This window comes from Adiantum capillus-veneris, chromosome 25 (genome assembly GCF_014529385.1).
Source record: "Adiantum capillus-veneris isolate H3 chromosome 25, ASM1452938v2, whole genome shotgun sequence".
NCBI classification, from domain to species: domain Eukaryota; kingdom Viridiplantae; phylum Streptophyta; class Polypodiopsida; order Polypodiales; family Pteridaceae; genus Adiantum; species Adiantum capillus-veneris.
In genome coordinates, this window is record NC_140955.1 from 81,364,617 (window position 1) to 81,383,936 (window position 19,320).

General features: G+C 41.4%; 1 protein-coding gene and 1 pseudogene across 1 annotated transcript in view; one reads left to right on the forward strand and one right to left on the reverse strand.

Annotated features, from left to right (window-relative positions):
• The window catches only part of LOC147425166 (sister chromatid cohesion protein PDS5 homolog A-like), a 42,432-nt gene extending 35,920 nt beyond the window's left edge, over positions 1-6,512 (reverse strand). Inside the window, exons 1-2 of the mRNA XM_086500764.1 lie at positions 6,374-6,512; positions 6,005-6,261 (exon numbers count right to left, since the gene is read on the reverse strand). Coding sequence (XP_086356890.1) covers positions 6,005-6,136 — 132 coding nt within the window. The 5' untranslated portion in view covers positions 6,137-6,261; positions 6,374-6,512. The remainder of the gene's footprint in view (positions 1-6,004; positions 6,262-6,373) is intronic.
• An 84-nt stretch (positions 6,513-6,596) lies between these two features.
• Positions 6,597-18,862, forward strand: LOC147425168 (uncharacterized; annotated as a pseudogene).
• Positions 18,863-19,320: the final 458 nt, after the last annotated feature.

Here is a 19,320-nt window from a genome sequence, read left to right on the forward strand (position 1 = left end):
ACCTCGTTGTAGATTCGATCAATCACGAAGACAAGGTCCAAAGAACCCCCACAGGACCATTCGATCATTCAAGAAGAACCGATCTTCACTCTCGAGCCTAGGTCCAAAGAACCCTCACATGAAGTATTATGTGTTTGCATGATTGATACGCACGCATTGTTCGAGTGTTTCATTCGTGATCGTTTCCTGTAATTTAGTCAGCGTCTTTATGTGATCCCGTTTACGAGGCATGACATTGTATGTTGAGCACGTTTTTCTCATGGATGAGCACGAATGTACGAGGATTTTTCATGAAAAGCTGAAAAGTATGTATGTAAGGAAGGCACATTCCAAGTCTAACCTTGGCATGACACATTCGTAGAAAGAGCACATGAAAGTATGAGCACAAAGCATTGGCATTTCAGTTGTGGATTGCCACAGTTGATTGCTTTAGATCAAAAGAGAAAGATTCGATCTCATTGTTTGCATGTGTTTGATGAACGGGTTGTCACTCCGTCTCTATGTTCATCTACATTGCATACACAGTCTTTAGCGAAGACAAGATTTAACTTAAAAAGCAATCTTGACACCAATCGAGCTCGAAAAGTCAACTGCTTTCCATCCTGAAACCTGTACCAAAAATTAGGGTTAGGTTCCTTCCATGAGGCCTTAGCCGAGCACAGCATGGTCCATTAGCTCTTGGTCAGAGAGTTTCTTTGGTGGCGATGGTAGTCCCAAGATAGCAATCGCACCGAATCTCCAAGGTCATCTGCTCGTGAAGAGACATCTACTGAGAGATGTCGAGAAATTTCAAGTTATAATCTGCTAGGGTTAGCATGGCAAGCATTTCAGGATACCCCACTCTGCCAAAAGTTGCACTTCAAACGAAGAAGTCAGAAACCATACAACTTCGGGTAAAAATTTTCTTGAAAGCTTGCCAAGTACTTAGAGTATGCTGCTTGGTAGCTATCAACATCTCAATGGTACTGTCTCTGAGAAAAACAACAGCTCCAAACAAATCTTGGACCCTTCTCTTGCAAGTAATCTTAATGGCTTATGCCCTGAAAGACATGAGTGGTGAAGACGGGAGCGCGCCCGATACGCAATGAAGGGTGGGAGTGGCTAGTGAATCCGGGTTGGAGGGCGAATAGTGAGTCCAGGTTGGAGGGCGAATAGTGAGTCCACACCAACAGCTAGCGTTTTTGGTCAGTAGCAGATATGCAACCCTAGCGTTTTGAAGAGATCCCAGAGTTTGCAGATTTGCAGCAGTAGAAGACCTTAAAAGTCAGCCATAAGAAGTAGCACATTCAGCCCGGAAAGACCATCGGTTTTCGGCCTAAAGAGACCTCAGTTTTCAGCCCTAAACCTCCAGATTTTCAGTGTCAAAGACCCACAGAAACAGTCCCAGAATCAGCGTTTTTGGACTAGTCGCAGATTTCAGCCCATAGCGTTTTTGGACAGCAGTAGAAAGATTGCAGATTTCAGCCCTAGTGTCGGCCTCGTCATCCCCGTCGTCGTCGTCAACATAGCCTAGACTTGCATCAGTATCATGCATACCATTTGTACCAGTTTGTGCAATCATAAGTAGACCACTCTCGCCAACGAGAGTGGGGCCTTCGGAGGAGGGTTTTACAACGTCTCTGGTGTCGTATCTCTCTTCTCTCTCTATCTCTCAGTCTCATACACTTGCACGCACAGTGTCCATTTACTTTGTTTGTGATCATAGCATACTCTCATTAAGAACGGAAGGCTCTCCCTTCCATAAGAACAAAAGGAACCTTGAGCACAGTTCGGAGCACTCATCTTGAGCAAAGCGCAAACATTCATTCCGCTACACCTAACAACAAGCATGATGATTTGCATGATCAAGATGTGACTTCTCACAAGCATGATGATTTGCATGATCAAGATGTGATTTCTCACAAGTATGATGAGTTGCATGAAGATGATGTGATTGTTCACAAGGATGATGTGTTAGTTGATACTTTCTCTAGTGAAGCTAACCTCATTGCAGATTCGATCAGTCACGAAGAACCGATCTTGGCTCTCGAGCCTAGGTCCCAAGAACCCCCTCAGGAAGAACCGATCTTGGCTCTCGAGCCTAGGTCCAAAGAACCCTCACAGGAAGTATTATGTGTTCGCATGATTAGTACGCACGCATTGTACGAGTGTTTCATTCGTGATCGTTTCCTGTATTTTCGTCAACGTCTTTATGTGATCCCTTTTCCTAGGCATGACATATTGTACGTTGAGCACGTTTCACTCATGAATGAGCACGAATGTATGCGGATTGTTCATGAAAAGCTGAAAAGTATGTATGTAAGGAAGTCACGTTCCATGTCTCTTCCTTGGCATGACACATTTGTAGAAAGAGCACATGAAAGTATGAGCATGAAGCATGGGCATTTCTGTTGTGAATTGCCACAGTTGATTGCTTCAAGTCAGAAGAGAAAGATTCGATCTTATTGTTTGCGTGTGTGGTGAACGGTTTGGCACTCTGTCTATTTGTTCATCTACATTGCATGCACAGTCGTTTAGGAAGAGAAGATTTTTTCCACTCACTTTACATGGAATAGGTATGTTCATGGCTTTGTGTTGGAAATGGTTTCAGGAGTTTTCAGCCATGGAGATTCTTGAAGAAGAAAGAAGCATGACTCTAGACGAAGTTGAAGCATTGAAGGAGCCACAAAAGACTGTCGCTTTCGGCGCAGCCCAAAGAAGCAAGCATTGCAGACCTTTATGAAGTTCAAGTACCGCACAACCCGCACATCAGAGTGGGCCGGCGAAGAGTCCCTTCCAGGATTCCGGATGCTATTGGCGATCTCCCTCGACGCCATACAGTTCGGTACCAGTACCTCACTTTGAAAAGGAGGGGATGTCACGTGACACATCCAACCCTATGTGTCCGTGGACAAGCTACAGCACGACAAGGGTTCAGTCGGTCCAGTCAGCCTAATTTAGAAGTGATCTGGCACTTTTGAGAGTCTGTTCGCGGACCATGCATGTCCAGACACTTAGTGTAGATGCATATCCTCCGGTTGCACACAGTAGGATCATCAGCATTCCCATCAGAATTTATCAGAATCCATTAGGGAAATTTTCCAATGCATTTAGCCTATTTTACCTATTTTTGACATTTTTCACTTATTATTTTTAAGTGACTTTTGTTGGAAAGTAGGTAGGGAAAATTGAGTAAGTTTGTATATAAGCAAACCTAGACTAGCACTAATTGGCAGAAGAGGCAACAGGAGCATCATTGCTCAACAGGCAACTTCTCAGCAGAACCCCAAGCCCTAGCGTTTTTGCTCCACAGCAACAGCCTAGCGTTTTTGGACCAGATCAGCCAACGATTTGCACTTGCAGATCCCGGTGACAGCAGAACATCAGATCAGCCTAGAGTTTTGCATTTGCAGAACCACCGGCAACAGATTTGCAGTTTTCAGTCCTAGCGTTTTTGGTTTGCAGATCAACCCAAGCGTTTTTGCAGATCTTCGCGACAGAATCAGCCCATAGACCAGCGTTTTCAGTTTTCAACAATCAGACATCGCAGAAGAAGTCCCGAACCTCGCAGATCTCACCTTCCTGCAGTAGATCCTCGTCGCACGGTCAAATTCCGCAAGGTTTACAGATTCAGCCCGAAGCAGATTTCCGTATCTGCGTTTTAAGCGTGTCGTCGTCGCATCGTCACCATCGACATCGTCACCGACATAGAGTCAGAATTCAGCATATAAAGATTTGCAGATTTCAGCCCTTAGCATTTTCGGATTTCAGCCCGTCTCGTCGTCGTCCTCATCATCGTCGACATCGTCGATGAGTCCAAGCATTGTAGAGATTTGTGCAATCGTAAGTAGACCGCTCTCGCCATAGAGAGTGGGGCCTTCGAAGGAGGGTTTTACGTCTCTGGTGTCGTATCTTCTCTCTCTATCTCTCAGTCTCATACACTTTTTTCACGCACAGTGTCCATTCACTTGTTTGTGATCATTGCAATCTCTCATTAAGAACGGAAGGCTCTCTCCCTTCCATAAGAATAAAAGGAACCTTGAGCACAGTTCAGAGCACTCATCTTGAGCAAAGTTCAGACATTCATTCCGCTGCACCTTACACCACAGGACCAGCAAAACCAACATAGGGAAGAAACACTTGAACAACTGTTAGGAAGTCTACAACAACAGAAGGATATCGGTGGTGTGAAGGGGAGGGCAAGGCCAGGATTCCACACCAAGCGGAGAGGGGACGCAAACCTCATTCTGCAGAGGCCAGTGGGCAACGTGGAGTCAGGACCAACAGAGGGGAGCGATGCACGGCAGGAGACGATGCAAGACTAGAGGCGGGATCTGTAGAGAGTAGTGTGTAGGACAGACAAGGGTGCAGCAGTAGATGGTGAAGACGGTGGCGTAGCAAGCAGCAAAGGCCAATGGGCGCGAGCCGCAGAGGAGTGGGCGGGATCGACAAAGGGCAGCATCTCTCTCATCAAGGGCAATTAATTATTACTCTTCCTGTGTTGTGGGTTTTTTTGGAGGCCGGGGGCAGCAAGGAGGGAGGGAGGGGGGGGGGGGGGGGGGGGGGGGGGGGGTTGTACATCACAAAGTGATATATGAAGACAACCTAACGAGAAACCGACCTCAACAAAATTTGAACACTCACGACAGAGCATAGCTACTAGCAAATCACCTCGCAATTCACGACTATTAACGCGGAAGTTATACAGACGGCTTATGTCATAGGTGCGCGGAATTGTTCATGTGGCAACACTGACATACTACTCGTGGACACCATTTATTAATCAGATGATGTAAATAATTTCTTCACTTTTGAGGCTTTTAAGACCGAGTGCCTACAAAAGAGAGGCCATGGTACGAATAGTTTCCAGATTGTGGCTTTGATTGAATCATATCTGATTTAATGAGATGGATTGAATCAGCAATGAGGTGAGCCCAAAACAATTGTACAGTTACTCGATGAAAATAAAGAAAAGACACTAGAGAGTCGAGACGCCTAGTTGAGGGACAAATGCTTTTGAGTAGCTACAAAATAGGTTTGCCGTTGGGTGTATCTTCAAAGAGCTTTCCCAAAAGGCTATGTAACTCCAAACGTTGCTGTAACAAGAAACGTTTGTGTGTTCCATTGTTTCATTGTTTCCACACATTTTATTTCGTTTCGGCCAATACAAAACACATACATTTCTAAAGGTTAGGAAATATAATATTTAGGTCTCTAGTAGCTGAACACATCCTATATATATGGTCACGCATGCTGCACATCACACCCTATATGAATTTTGAGATTTCGACCAATTCCTTTTTTGGGCCTCAAAAAAGGAATTTGTACAACTGTTTCAAGTTTATTTTAAAACCTTGTTCATAGGAGCTTTTAGCATGCAGTTAAAGTTCTCTCATACCAGCTGTTTTCTCAGTTTCCTGTTCATCATTTTCATTTTCTCACTCGTACTCGTCCTATGGATAAGAAGCTTTACTTTAAATCTTAAAACTCTACAAAAAGAAGTTTTTCTCCAATCGTCTGTGGATCACCTTGCTGAACGGATTGAAGTGAAAGAATATTCTTAAAATCTTTTTGACATCAAATTTAGGAGTTTTTCATTCCCCGCATGGACTTCCCCAACTCACGGTGTTGACTTCTTCACCTTGTACATTTGCTTTCCTATGTGTGCTGCCAAGCCCCCACCCCAATAAAGGGTTTAGCTGTATCATGACCCAGAACCGCAAAAGTTTGAACGAAAACTTTCATCCAGTAGGCAAAAGTCTGTTTATCAGCAACAATTTTCTAAAATTATGGAGGTATAGCTGCGGAAGCCAGGAAAACATAAATCATATCGAACACAAATCTAGGGATGACATTGTTTTCTGCGCAGCTAAATCTCTATGATAGTGTTGCCCTCAAATCCCATTGTCTATGTCCCATATATTCCAGCTCGATGGGTGAAATCACCAGAACTCTCTACCTTCACAAGAACTGCACAGAGCCCAATCATCAATGTACGGAATAGAGAAGGGAAACGAGGCAGCACCTCTAATGCATTGCACAAAACGTCTTTTGAGCTGGACGGATGTGAGAGGCGCAAACCCACGTCTTCGAGCGCGCTTAAATCCACCTTTGATCCACCACCTTCAGTCATGGCTTCCAAAACAGGTGCCACCATGCCGCTAGGGTTTCTTCTGTTGGGTGGCGAAAGAGCAGGAACAGCGAATTAAGTACAATACAAGAACTTCCAGCCCGTCTGAGGTGTCTTTATCCAGGTACCCTTGTGATTAGAGTATCTCGCTCCTGCAAAATTCAAGGTCATCTCGCTTGAATCAGTGCTTCGAAGCATGGACGAAAGTACCGGAAAAAAGAGGGCTACCAGACACTAGAGAACGGAAAGGAGCTTTGAACGTACTGCGCGAGCTTAAAGAAGGACAGGCAGGGCGTTGGGAAACCCTAAATACTCATGCATGAAAGACTCGCCACAGGCGCGGTGATGATTCATTTCGTTTCGGCTTCTTTACACACACACCGGTTTATCGTATCGATGTTTTAACCAAAAGCACCTAACCGGGGAGGGAGGCGGCGGCCGGGGTATCTGTTCACACCTACACCTTAGGCCGGGTTCAGACGACGCGATGGAAGAGGAAGCAGCTTGTGCCTTGCGCGAGAGGAGAAGTGCTGACAAAAACAAGGTTTTTCCATATATTACGCAATTCATTGGTCTGCTCAGCTTTACTTTGTCTTGTTCTGCACGGCAATCCTCTCTTCCGAGGGGGGGTTAGTGGAAAAGAAATGGCGCGTCCGGAAGAGGGGAGGTTTACTACAACTAAGCTCCACTTCTTCTTCCGTCGCTCCGTCTAAACCGGGCCTTATCATATTACAATTGCAAGATGTCTCACTTAAGCAAATGGGGTCGAAAGCGGAGAGAGGGTATCGAGAAGTTTCTCACAAGATACGAGATGAGATTGTCTCCCTTGACCACTCACAAGAAAGTTAGGGACACACTGTCGACCAAATATGGCTATGATATGCTCTTTTCAAAACAATATTACTCTAAGCTCTTAGTTTGCACACTCCACATACTCCTTGGATCACCTTGAGTTTTTATGAGTACACGAATATCTTTCGTTATGATTCGTGAGTAAAGCTTGTAACGCACACAAAGTGGACATGGTTTCTAACCTAGTCAAACACAAAAAATTCATTTTGCGCCAACTAAAATAGCAAAATAAGACTCCACGCAATAGCTACTTACACAGCACAAAGATGGCATAATCCTCCTCAAAGTTTGTAAGCACTCGGCATCGAATGATACATCAACATTTATTTAGATGTTTTGGTGTTCTTTTGTTGTCGTTGTGAAAAGCACATAGAGCCATGCAAGTTAAGCCATAGGTGCAAAGAGCTCTATGCAAGATTCTTAGCGAGTCCTTGAGTGCACAATTCTTTTGAAAAGAGTGGTAGCTATCGTTTATTTTTGTGAAGCAGTTGAGCCGTATGATCAAGCACAAGCATACGTGCAAAAGTCAAAAAGAATGTTTTGAGGGTAAGCTTCTTATAGATATAGTGAGGGAAAAATTCTTATATATGCCGGCTCATAACAAAAACTTTGATTTCTGCATAGATTTAGTGTTTTGAAATGTTTTTGGGAATTCCAAAGTCTATATAGAATTTGTTGACTGAGCATTTTCTCGACTTCATGACCATAAATTTTGAGCATTTTAGAGAGTGAATTAGGAATATTTCTTACAAGTAAAATATCTCCTTATCAAGTAGAAAAAATCAAATTCATCAATAGTCTTCCAGTTCCTCGTTTTTTGTCTTTGTTTGATGCTCTACATGAGGGTGCTTGTTGAAATGATATATTTTTAGCCTCTTTCACAGGTAAATTGAAAATATTTGTTGGGGTAAAGCACCATGTGGCCGGTCAAACCAGGCGCTCGTTCACTTCACCTATTTCATATACATAATATAATTAGGGGCTCACATATTCAAAGTGAGTTTTTGTCCTTGCAAACACGGGTCTTCTCTCTTCTCCATTGTTGCACACACATGCACACACACTCTCGCTCATGCAGTATCAGAGCTTGAGGATTGGAGAGCGCCATTGGAGCTCGGCAAAGAAGCAGACAAAACACAACAAAAACTTCAGCATGTTTTTGTCTGTCAAAATTGTGTGTTCAAGCCGATTCCCCCCAAACTTAACCGATTTTTTGTGCTCTTCGACTTTGCAGAAAAAGTTTTATCAGAATCCTCACCAATTTTGAGTTATGTTGCTCAAACTGCTTGCAAGTCGTGCAAGACAAATTGCAGAGTTTGGAGATCATATTTCTTCTAGTTGAAATCAATATTTCAGGTCAATTCCCGTCAATTCTAACATTTTTGCATGCTCTACAACTTTACAGAAGAAAATTTTTGTAAATTCGGCACAGTTTGGGAGTTATCTACTTCAAATAGCAGGGTGGTCTATTTTTTATGGTCCTTCTGCATACAGGTTTTTTGCATTGCAGGAGTTTTGGCATGTGTATTTGTATGCATACGTAGACATACACTTGTAGATTGATATGCAGACCATTAAAGCCTATTGTGTTGATTTAAAGTGCTTTTGGAGATAATTTGCTACATCCAAAGAGCTCGGACTAAGCTTGGTTGCTCTCTTGTTTTTTGCGTTTATGGTTTTCTCCCAGTGAAGAGAGTGTGGGCTGAAAACTTCATCAAATTTATCACATGAGAACATTTGATGGATGTATGCACTCTTGTGGACTGTCGAGATTTGAGAGCGGATTCATCACAAGTTATGCGTGTTGACTCCTTTGATTGAGCTGATTCTGGAGAGTGTGGTGCACGGATTTGCAAAGAGTTTGCATGCATTTTGGCATGATTGTGAGCTAATTTTCCATTTGATTCAAATGTTCATTTGATGCACATTTGGTGCATGCTTTGATGCTCATTTGTATTGCCACATGAATGCACATGATGTGTGCTTTTCGGTGATGATATTCTCCGTTTTACAGTGGCATATGTGGACTGATTTTCAACTATTTTTTAGCATCAATTTGTGCCATATTTTGGTTGGTTTGCATCTAGGTTCTTGCTAGTGATTGTGTTGCTTGCGGAGTGCGGTTAGTGCACTTTCTATTTAGAATTGCATGTCTGATTTCTAGGTTCAAAGAGTTGAGACTTTGGGGAAGCTCATGTATTTTTTAGTGCGGTTTGATGTGGATGGTTTGCTCTTGATACCAGCATTGTCATGGTTATTTTGGCAGATTGGCTGAATACTGTTTGAACTCTTTCGGATTTTCCCAACGACTTCGTCGTTTATGCGCATTGATTTGAAGTCTGTTTGATTGCTTGTAGCACTCAGTTGTTGCTTTGCCATAGTGTTTTGGCATCGCGTTGTGAGAGTGTTTGCTCTTGTGGACTTGAGTGTTTGCTCCTCGGATTAGGTCCTTTGACATGTATGTAGTACTTTCTTTAGGAGGGAGATTGTTGATGATAGATTCATCAGCTACCGCATGGTGCTCTTGGTTATATAGGCTCTTGGATTAGAGCGATTTTGGTATCATTTAAGCGGCTTTTCTCATGTTTCTCATTACATTGATTGCCATATTGGTGATAGTTCTCTTGGACAGCTTATGCCAAAATATATGTTGTATTTTGACATCGCTTGGTGTATGAGTAAGCTAGGCTTTGCCTATTGTCAGTAGATTGATTTGTGCTTGATCTTGTTCATAGGTTATCACCATCAAGGTTTGACGTCTCAAACTTCGAGCATTGGAAAATAGATATGCATGATGCCTTGACTTAGCTGGGCCAAGTATTGCCACTCTAGGGCATGTATGCTAGGCTACAATCTATGACTTACACTGAGTGGGAGGACTTACAACCGCTTGCACATTCGATGATCATGTTGCACCTTGTTGAGTTTGTCTATCGCATTAGTTTGGATGCATGTACAACTAGAGATTTATGATAGAAATTGTGCAATGCTTTTGGCACAAATGAGTCTAGAGAGATTCTTACTATTAGAGGAAGAACTCATAGACACAAAGACATTGTATGTTGGCATTATGGTTATACAAGGCATGTACGACGTAGGCATTGTTTTCAATGGATGAGATATCATAAGAGACAACACAGGACAAATGTTATCACTTTGACTGATGTGGGAGAGCAGAGGTAGTGTATAAGGCTACACATGACGGAGATGTCAAGTTTGCTTTTATGTTTACTCTTGACTTTATTATGTAAATTGATGACACATTACCTTCACATTGGATACTATATGTGAGTGCTAGGTTTCACGTCACACCAAGTCATGAGTGATTTAACACATATGCTAGTGGTATGCTTTTACGTGTGCGTCTGGTTGATGGTTATGCATGACATAGTCGCTGCACACGATGCCAGGCTATTATTGTCGAGTGGTGCATCATACGTGTTGTGAGATGTATGCTATGTGCCAGTGTTGATGCAGAGCTTGATCTTTATGAGTCAGTTACAAAACAGCGGATTCCAGGTAGTGCTAGACAAGCACTATTTCAGATTGCATTGTGGACAACTAGTCATAGTGAAAGGTGTTAGTGCTAGCACAATTTATGTGATGCGAGTATGTCACGTTCAAGATGGCATAGTCTTCATGAATACGCAGCCACGTAGAAAGACAAGGCATGTATCCTTTGCAAATCGACTGCATGATGCTCCAGTTGGTGAGCATGTTGAGCCAGTTGTGTAGATAGTTGTGCAGTAGGACTTGTCATTTGTGGATGCGATGACAGACTTGAGAACTAAGGACTCAATCGTGATTCGTCATTCATGGATATTCTTAGGCTAGAGACTGATGTGTGTGAAGTGGAGCTAGACATTGCTCTCGACACACAGTATTCAAGACAGACATGTGCTTTTGGTATGCATGTGATATGCGATGGACACGAGGATGGATTCCAAGGATCAAAGTCCAGGTGTCAAGATGATTGCCATGAGTAGAATTCTGAGCCAAATTTGATTGAGATAGTCAAGTTGGCAGAGATTGCAAGGATTGCATCAGCATTCGGGAGTCTCATGTATGAGATACTAATCTTGAGACCCGAGATTGCATTTGTGGTAGGTGCATTTTCAATGGGAGTAGTTGGCCATGCAATGGCTGATATTGACTTTGAGCATAGGGGCACTTTGTAGTTTATTGTGATATACATGCGAGATATGTGCAGCTTTGGTGAGGAGTATGTGTTACAAGACTGGGCACCCTCCTGTTGCATGTGGTTACCTGCAAGTGGGATAGCTGGCTTAACGGTTAATTATGTGTTGTCTATTTAAATTTTACTAACAATGAGTGCATGATGGTTTGTAGATTGGAACTATGGGAGTTGACGAGGAGGCACCGACAAATAATAATTATCCCAGTCATTTTATCCTAGCACAATATTTTAAAAATCAGCCTCTATGGCTCCTTTGTAAATAAGACAGTGAGAACCCACCCTAAGAGGGTCGTGCGATAACTAGTGTGTACCACTCATAACTAAAGTGAAACTAAAGTGTAAAAGAGGGGCCTCCAATTTTGGCACTAATTTTAAATCAAGATATCAAATACCAACTCCACAAGAGCGGTGTCGTGGAGTTTGGGGCTATGACTTTAGGCATTTCTTGTGTAGATGCCCTCAGTTTTCTAGATCCCATCTCTTAAGCTATTATGTGTTTGTTGTGTACTCCTTAATTAAGTCTACATCTTCTCTTCCATGTTCTTACACCCTCTTACAGCTTGTCTCTGTCAATTCTATGCTTTTAGTGTGTGTATGTGATAGTCTAGGTGTGTGTGTGCGCGCTTGGAAATTAGGGAAACAGGTTGACAGGTTGATGGTGATGTATGTGAGCAAGTGTTGAAGTGTTCTAAGTAACCGGTCTCCCCCCTTTCTACCCAACAGTGATATCAGAGCAATAGGTTCAAGGAAAATGGCAATTAAATTACGAATCAACAATATCAAGTCCGCAAATTGAAGCTAATCAGTGATCAATCGACAAATTGATAAGCCGACAAATTAATTTGCTTAACAACGATCGAGACTCGCTATGGCCAATTTAAATTTCAATTGACTATTAACTCTTGTAGATTTGTGAAGACATGTGGGTGAAGAATCAAGAAGAAGGCGATGATTGAAGAGCTTTGGAGGAATTTTATGATCCGAAACCAACATCGGATTCCAAGGAAAGATTGTTGAAGAGATACATTTGGTGGATAATTAAGGAAAAGCGGAAGAAACAAGCTTAATCAAGTTGTAGAGGTTTACTATGCAAAGGAAATTAATCCAAGAGCTAATCAAAACTGAGATTTCCGGCTCTCCACGGTCGTGAGAGACCCGCCTACACACATACAAAGCCCTTGAGAATTGTCTAATCTCTGTCCGAGTGGGCGTGGGACCAATGTCTACCAGAAAAAAGCCTCTCTGGCGACCTTCACCAAAGGCATCATAGTCAACCCCCAGTAGGGGCGCCTAGGCCTACCGATCACTTTACTCTTCTACCTCGCGGCCTAAAACCCGCTCTGCAAGGCATCCTCGTCAATTCTCTGCAACACGTCGTCCGCCCTTCCTGCTTGCACGCTGTCGACTTCTCAAGTTAGCGTGTCCACACACTTTATGGAAATAAAAGAAAGGCCTTAATTTACCCCTGGTTGATCGCCCAAGCTAACTCCCAAAGGCCATTCATTTCAAGAAGCCATTCACACCACAATCTCTTGGTCGGCCACCACAAGCACGGAAAGTTTGGCCGTCCTTCATCGACCGTTTTCACAGGTCATTGCAAAGAGACTTGGCACTCTTCAATTAGATTTTGGCCAGATTTACAATTGCAAAGTACCCCATTCAATCGAAGCTATATATATATATATAACCCTTCAACTGGAGTTCATTCACAATTGAATTGCTCAAGATCCCTCAAGCTATACCGTTTTCAACTATTGTGAGTCTAGTTACCCAATATTTTCCACCGAAACAATACCAGATGACAATTTGGGTGACATAACGGAGGTCGGCCCTACAAAATAAATTTTATTGTGAAGAGTAAAATTATTTTGTCGAAAATATCAAAGGCATTAATTTGAAGCTAGCCATCACCGGTTCATCATCTCCGAAGGCTGATCAGATTCTTAAATTGTTATTGTCATCATCTTTTTGGGGACACGGGAGATTGGACGCCACGAACTTGACCGACTTACAAACCAACCGTCTGGCTACTCACCTTTTCGGCAATTTCCTCACACATCGCCATTCTAGACTGGATGCCAATGCAATCTTAAGCCAAGTACATTTTATTTCTGTCATTTCTTTTATTCTCTCTCACCTATTTTGCATGCTGCATCTTTAAAAATCTCCATACAGCCATTTTAAATTTCAAAACACACATTTAAAAGAAAAGAAGCAAGAAAGCAATCATGACACCTTCCACACGCACCCACAATTGCTGAGCAGCTTGCCAATATGCAACAATCTCTCACGTATGAACGCATGCAAAGGCAAGAGCTTGAAGATAAATTATTGCATTATGCACGCATAGAATCTGCACCGGCACCCAAGCAAAACAAAATTAGCAGAACAGCCTTCACTTTCAAGCATTTTGATGGCACTAAAGATGCTAGCACGGTTCTAGCATGGATTATTCAATTAGATGACTATTTTCATGATGAAGACTTTCCCAAATGTGAAATGGTAAAATGTGTATCAAATCGTCTCACCAGTAGCGCTGCACTGTGGTGGAACGCCACCAAACTGCACGGAAAAAGACCAAGTACCTGGCATGCATTCAAAAAGCTATTTTTACCCACACAGTATAAAGCTAAAGCACGACGCCAGTGGGATTTAATTTGACAGGGTCAAAATGAAGATGTCCAAGGCTATACTAATTGTTTTTGGAAGAGTTCCAAAATCAATTGCAAGCTATTGAACATGTTAGCCGCAGGAAATTAAAGCGTAAATATATATTTGGCTTAGCACTACAAATTGGTGTTGAGGTAGATATGTTTGAACCGGAATCATTGTCAAAGGCTATTAATTTGGCCCTTAATGTGGAGAATAAGAAAGGTGGACAATCCTCTCACACTGAACCAATTGCTAACACTAACCGTAACAAGAGAGCTTCTTTCTCTCCTAACTTTGACAAGAACAAACATTAAAGCCATACCTTTTTCAAGAGACGCAGATTTGGCAATTTTGCTACAACTTCTCAACCTCATAGCAATAACAACAACACGCATCAATGAGGAAACCAAACTTCTTTCAACTAATGTCCTGCTCAAAACTGTAATGGCAATAAAAAGGTGAAGTGTTTCAAATGTTTTCAATATGGTCACTATGCAGATAAGTGCCCAAAAAGTCCTCCTAAGAGCAATGGCCAACCCAATGGAGTCAACCATGATCCAAGCCAAAAACCCTTCAACAACAATTACCCCAATGGTGCTACTGTTAACCTCATCGAAGATGCTAATCCCGAGACGACAATGAAGTGGAAGCTAATTACGATGAGGGATATATCCTGAGTATGATCTTGATGACAACCCATCTTCAGGTACTCCTATGTCTCCTCACACTTTGTTTAAAGTGCAAGGCATAGTCAAGGGTGAAAGTGTCACCATACTTTTAGATGATGGCAGTAGCCATGATTTTTTTCTACACGATTGGCACAACAACTCTTTCTCTCTGGAATTTCTTCACCTCACAAAGTCAAAACTATTTTTAATAATCAACGTTTTAATTGCAAAACCCAAGTCACTGTTGAAGTTTGTATTGGTGAATTTACACAAGCACATACATTTTTGGTAGCACCATTGCATGCTCTTGATATGATTTTGGGAATGCCATTTTGTCATGAATTTGATCCTTTGATTATTATAAAACACGTACCATGTCTCTCGCTCATAATAATAAAAAATTATCCATCCAAGCAACACTAGCACATTAAAAAAAATCACTCCTTTCTAACAATCAAGCCAAAAGAGCCATTCGAAAACAAGGAAAGACATACCTAGTGTTGGTAAATCAAATTTCCGTTGAATAACCAACCTCACATAACTCTTCACATTATGATTTTCTCTCACAATTTTAGAATTGTTTTATGCATGATCTACCACTTGGAATACCACCTTCACACCCAGAAGATCACAAAATAGATATTATACCGGGTAGTGAACCTCCTTGTAGAGCACCTTATCGTGTAAATCCAACTGTACACGAGGAGATACAAACTCAAATCACTGACTTGCTTGATCGAGAACTTATAAGACCTAGTAGTTCACCATAAGGAGCTCTAGTACTTCTTGTTAAGAAGAAAAATGGGAATTTTTGTATGTGTATTGACTACAGGGCTTCAAACAAGATCACGATCAAGAATAGGTTTCCTATTCCTAGAGTGGATGATCTATTAGACAACCTAAAAGGGGCAAACATTTTTAGTAAAACTGACCTCAAATCAGGGTATCATCAAGTTAAAATGTTTGATCAAGATATATACAAAACTGCTTTCAGAACACAAACAGGACACTATGAATTTCTTGTCATGCCATTTGGTTTGACAAACGCACCAGCCACATTCACACGCATGATGAACATAATTTTCATCGACCATCAAGATTTTGTGATTGTATTCTTTGATGACATTCTTGTATTCAGTAAATCAGAACAAGAACATAAAGAGCATTTAACACGTGTATTTGAACTACTTGCACACAACCACTTATACATCAAGCTACACTTCTATTTCTTAAAGCTATCTTTTCACATCATGGTTTGCCTAAAGTTATAATATCTGATCGAGATTCTAAATTTTGTAGTGCTTTTTGGACTACTGTTTTTGAAAATCTTGGAACCACACTTGATTTTACTTTTGTATTCCATCTTGAGTCTAATGGTCCAACCGAAGTCACTAATTGCAGCATCTTTGACTTGTTAAAAGCTTATGTTTCTTCTCAATCCAATAAATGGAATGATTATCTGCATATTCTATAGTTTGCATATAACAACACTACTGACACTGCAATAGGTAAATCTCCATTTGAAATTGTTTATGGTCATTCTCTGCCTACTCCTGCTTCCCATCTTTCCAATATTGTGCCTGTTGATGATGATTTTACTGCTAACTTTCATGATATTTATGCAAGTGTGCATTCAACCATTAAACACTCACGAGAACTTTACATAAGCATGCTAACAAGCATTGCAAGGCACACCAATTTAAAGAAGGTGATTATGTTATGCTTCGCATTGAAAAATGAAGGATCAAAAGTGTTGATACTAAGGTTTTTCTAAAACTCGCTCCTTGTTTTTACGGTCCTTTCAAAATTTCTGTTGTGATCAATGATGTTTCATTTTGTTTAGACCTAGCTTCACATTGGCTCATTCATAATGCTTTCCATATTAGTGTTTTAAGACCTTTCAGAGGACCCCTACCTACACATCACATTTATGAGGATCCACCTTCACTTGTGGATCAAGAAGAACAACTCATCCATGCACAAATAGTTGATCACGAGACCACCACAACACACACTAGCATGGTTTATAACCGCTATCTTTTGACCTTCAAAGGCCACCCTCAAGAGGATGCCAAATCGATGCCTGAAATTGTTTTTCGCAACTTCCCAGAACTTCTCCACACTTTAAATCACTCACGGTCCAGTTGATTCTTTGCTATTCCTGGTGGGAGGGATGTTACGAGACTGAGCACCCTCCTATTGCATGTGGTTAACTATAATTGGGATAGCTGGTTTAATAGTTTAGTTGGCTTAATGGTTAATTATGTGCTATCTATTTGAATTTTACTAACAGTGAGTGCATGATGGTTTGTAGATTGGAACTCTGGGAGTTGACGAGGAGGCGCGGGCAAATAATAACTCTCCCAGTCATTTTATCCTAGCACAGTATTTTAGAAATAAGCCACTATGGCTCCTTTGTAAATAGGACAGTGAGAACCCACCCTAAGAGGGTCATGCAATAACTAGTGTGTACCACTCATAACTAAAGCGGAACTAAAGTGTAAAAGAGGGACCTCCAATTTTGGCACCAATAATAAATCAAAATATCAAATGCCAACTCCACAAGAGAGGTGCCGTGGAGTTTGGGACTATGATTTTAGGCCTTTCTTATGTAGATGCCCTCAATTTTCCATATTCCATCTCTTAAGCTATTTTGTGTTTGTTATGTACTCCTTAATTAAGTCTACATCTTCTCTTCCATGTTCTTACACCCTCTTACAGCTTGTCTGTATCAATTCTATGCTTTTAGTATGTGTGTGTGTGCGTGTGTGTGTGTGTGCGCGTGCGCTTGAAAATTGGGGAAAGAGGTTGACAGGTTGATGGTGATGTATGTGAGCAAGTGTTGAAGTGTTCTAAGCAACCGGTCTCCCCCCTTTCTACCCAACAGTATGTGGTCAATTACTATATACTTCCTTCACAATTTGAGTTGGATGCACACAGATTCACTAAGCTAGTAGACATTGATTGAGGTCATACTTGATAACGACCTTGTACATGTGTTGTACATTCTTCTTTTGTTTTCACCTTCACGGCCACACTGGCCTTTACGTGAGAGGTTGTAGGGGTAAAGCCCCATGTGGCCGGTTAGGCCTTGGGGTAAAGCCCCATGTGACAAGTTAGGGTAGGCGCTCACCCACTTCACTTATTATTTTTTCCCCTGCAAACACAAGTCTTGTCTTCTTCTCTCTTCTCCATTAGTGCGCACACACACAGAGAGTTGAGTTTTTGAGCGAGTTTAGAGAGGGAGTTTTTTCTAGATTTTTGCTCAATTGAGCAATTAAAAAAAAAAAGCTCGCTTAGCTCCAAAATAAGTTTTTGGAGCGAGCTTTTATTTTAGTTTATATATTTGTATGTATAGATAGATAGATACATACATACATACATACATACATACATACATACATACATACATATATATATATATATATATATATATATATATATTCATATTCCTATCTCTCCCCTCTGTCTCCCCTGTGTGTGTGTGTGTGTGTGTGTGTGTACGGAGGCTCCACCAGAGAATCATGACTATTCTAACACGACATGGGAGATGCCTAGTATGACTATTTGCAAAGACGAACATTGACAAAGCTCTTCAACAACCGATGCAATACTTTCTTGAATAACTCTCGATGCCGGGCATCCTTGGGCATGGATGATGATGATGATGATGATTTCAGTCTGACAATTTTAGTCTTTTAGTTTTAGCCTTTCACTTTACTTCATTTTATTTTTGTACCCAGACATTGGACATTTAATATAACATTTCTCTCTCTCTCTCTCTCTCTCTCTCTCTCTCTCTCTCTCTCTCTCTCTCTCTCTCATATGTGCAAGTGGGCGCTAGTGTCCACTTGCACAAGCAGTGGCCGCAACAATAGCATGCTCGTCAACGACGGGTGCAACACAAGTTGTGACCCCGCAACAGGTGTTGGAGTCTCTCTTGATGGACGGTACCTTTGATGATCTCCACCATAAGATCATCAAACAGCTTAAACACACAAAAAGTTGAAGAGATATACGACATCTATGGTTGAACAAAGTCAAACTCTGAAAACTCTTAGTGCTGAAAAGAAGTCAAAGAGAGATCTGTTTGTCTCCCTTAAACATGAACTTGTGGGCCGAAGCCTTGGAAAGGGCTTCCAAAGCAGCTTGGGAGTTGATCCTCTCAAAGGAAGGCATTGGAAAAGAGATAATGGAAACTTTGTATAGGGCTTACAATCAATTGCATGGAAAGGAAACCTCCCTTTATTCTCCATCGTATCCACATACCTCTTTCACTCTTTCACAACAATCACAAATGAGTTGCAAATGCAAGGTCAAGGAGCAGGTCACCTCGGTGGGCTCGTCCATGATTCAAAGCCACATTTCTCTGCCAACTTCTAGAGTTGAGAAGTAGCAAAGTGTGTGCCTTGGTATTTCAATTGTAAATTTCACATCCCTCATTGGCGCCATTGTTCATGAGGGCTCTTACTGCTGGCTCTGTTCAGAAGATAGGCAATTTGTATTTTGATATCTAGTTGGGTTGAAGCAATACCATTTCATTGATCTAAACTGCCTATGACTTTCATAGTGAGAGTCTTGAGTACATTATAGTTGGGCTTTGATTCCAACATGAGTCTTTTGTTTGTATTCTAAGGCTAAGTACACATTTATAAGATGGTAACAGGGATTGTAGAGAAGAATAAAATTTTTGTAACTATGTCCCATGCTGTTTCAAGATCCCTCTTAGTGAGGCCTTGTATTTTGTCAAATGAGGATTTCTTGACTATGCATTAGGGAGGGGGGAGGAATAGAGGAATATATATATATATATATATATATATAGAGAGAGAGAGAGAGAG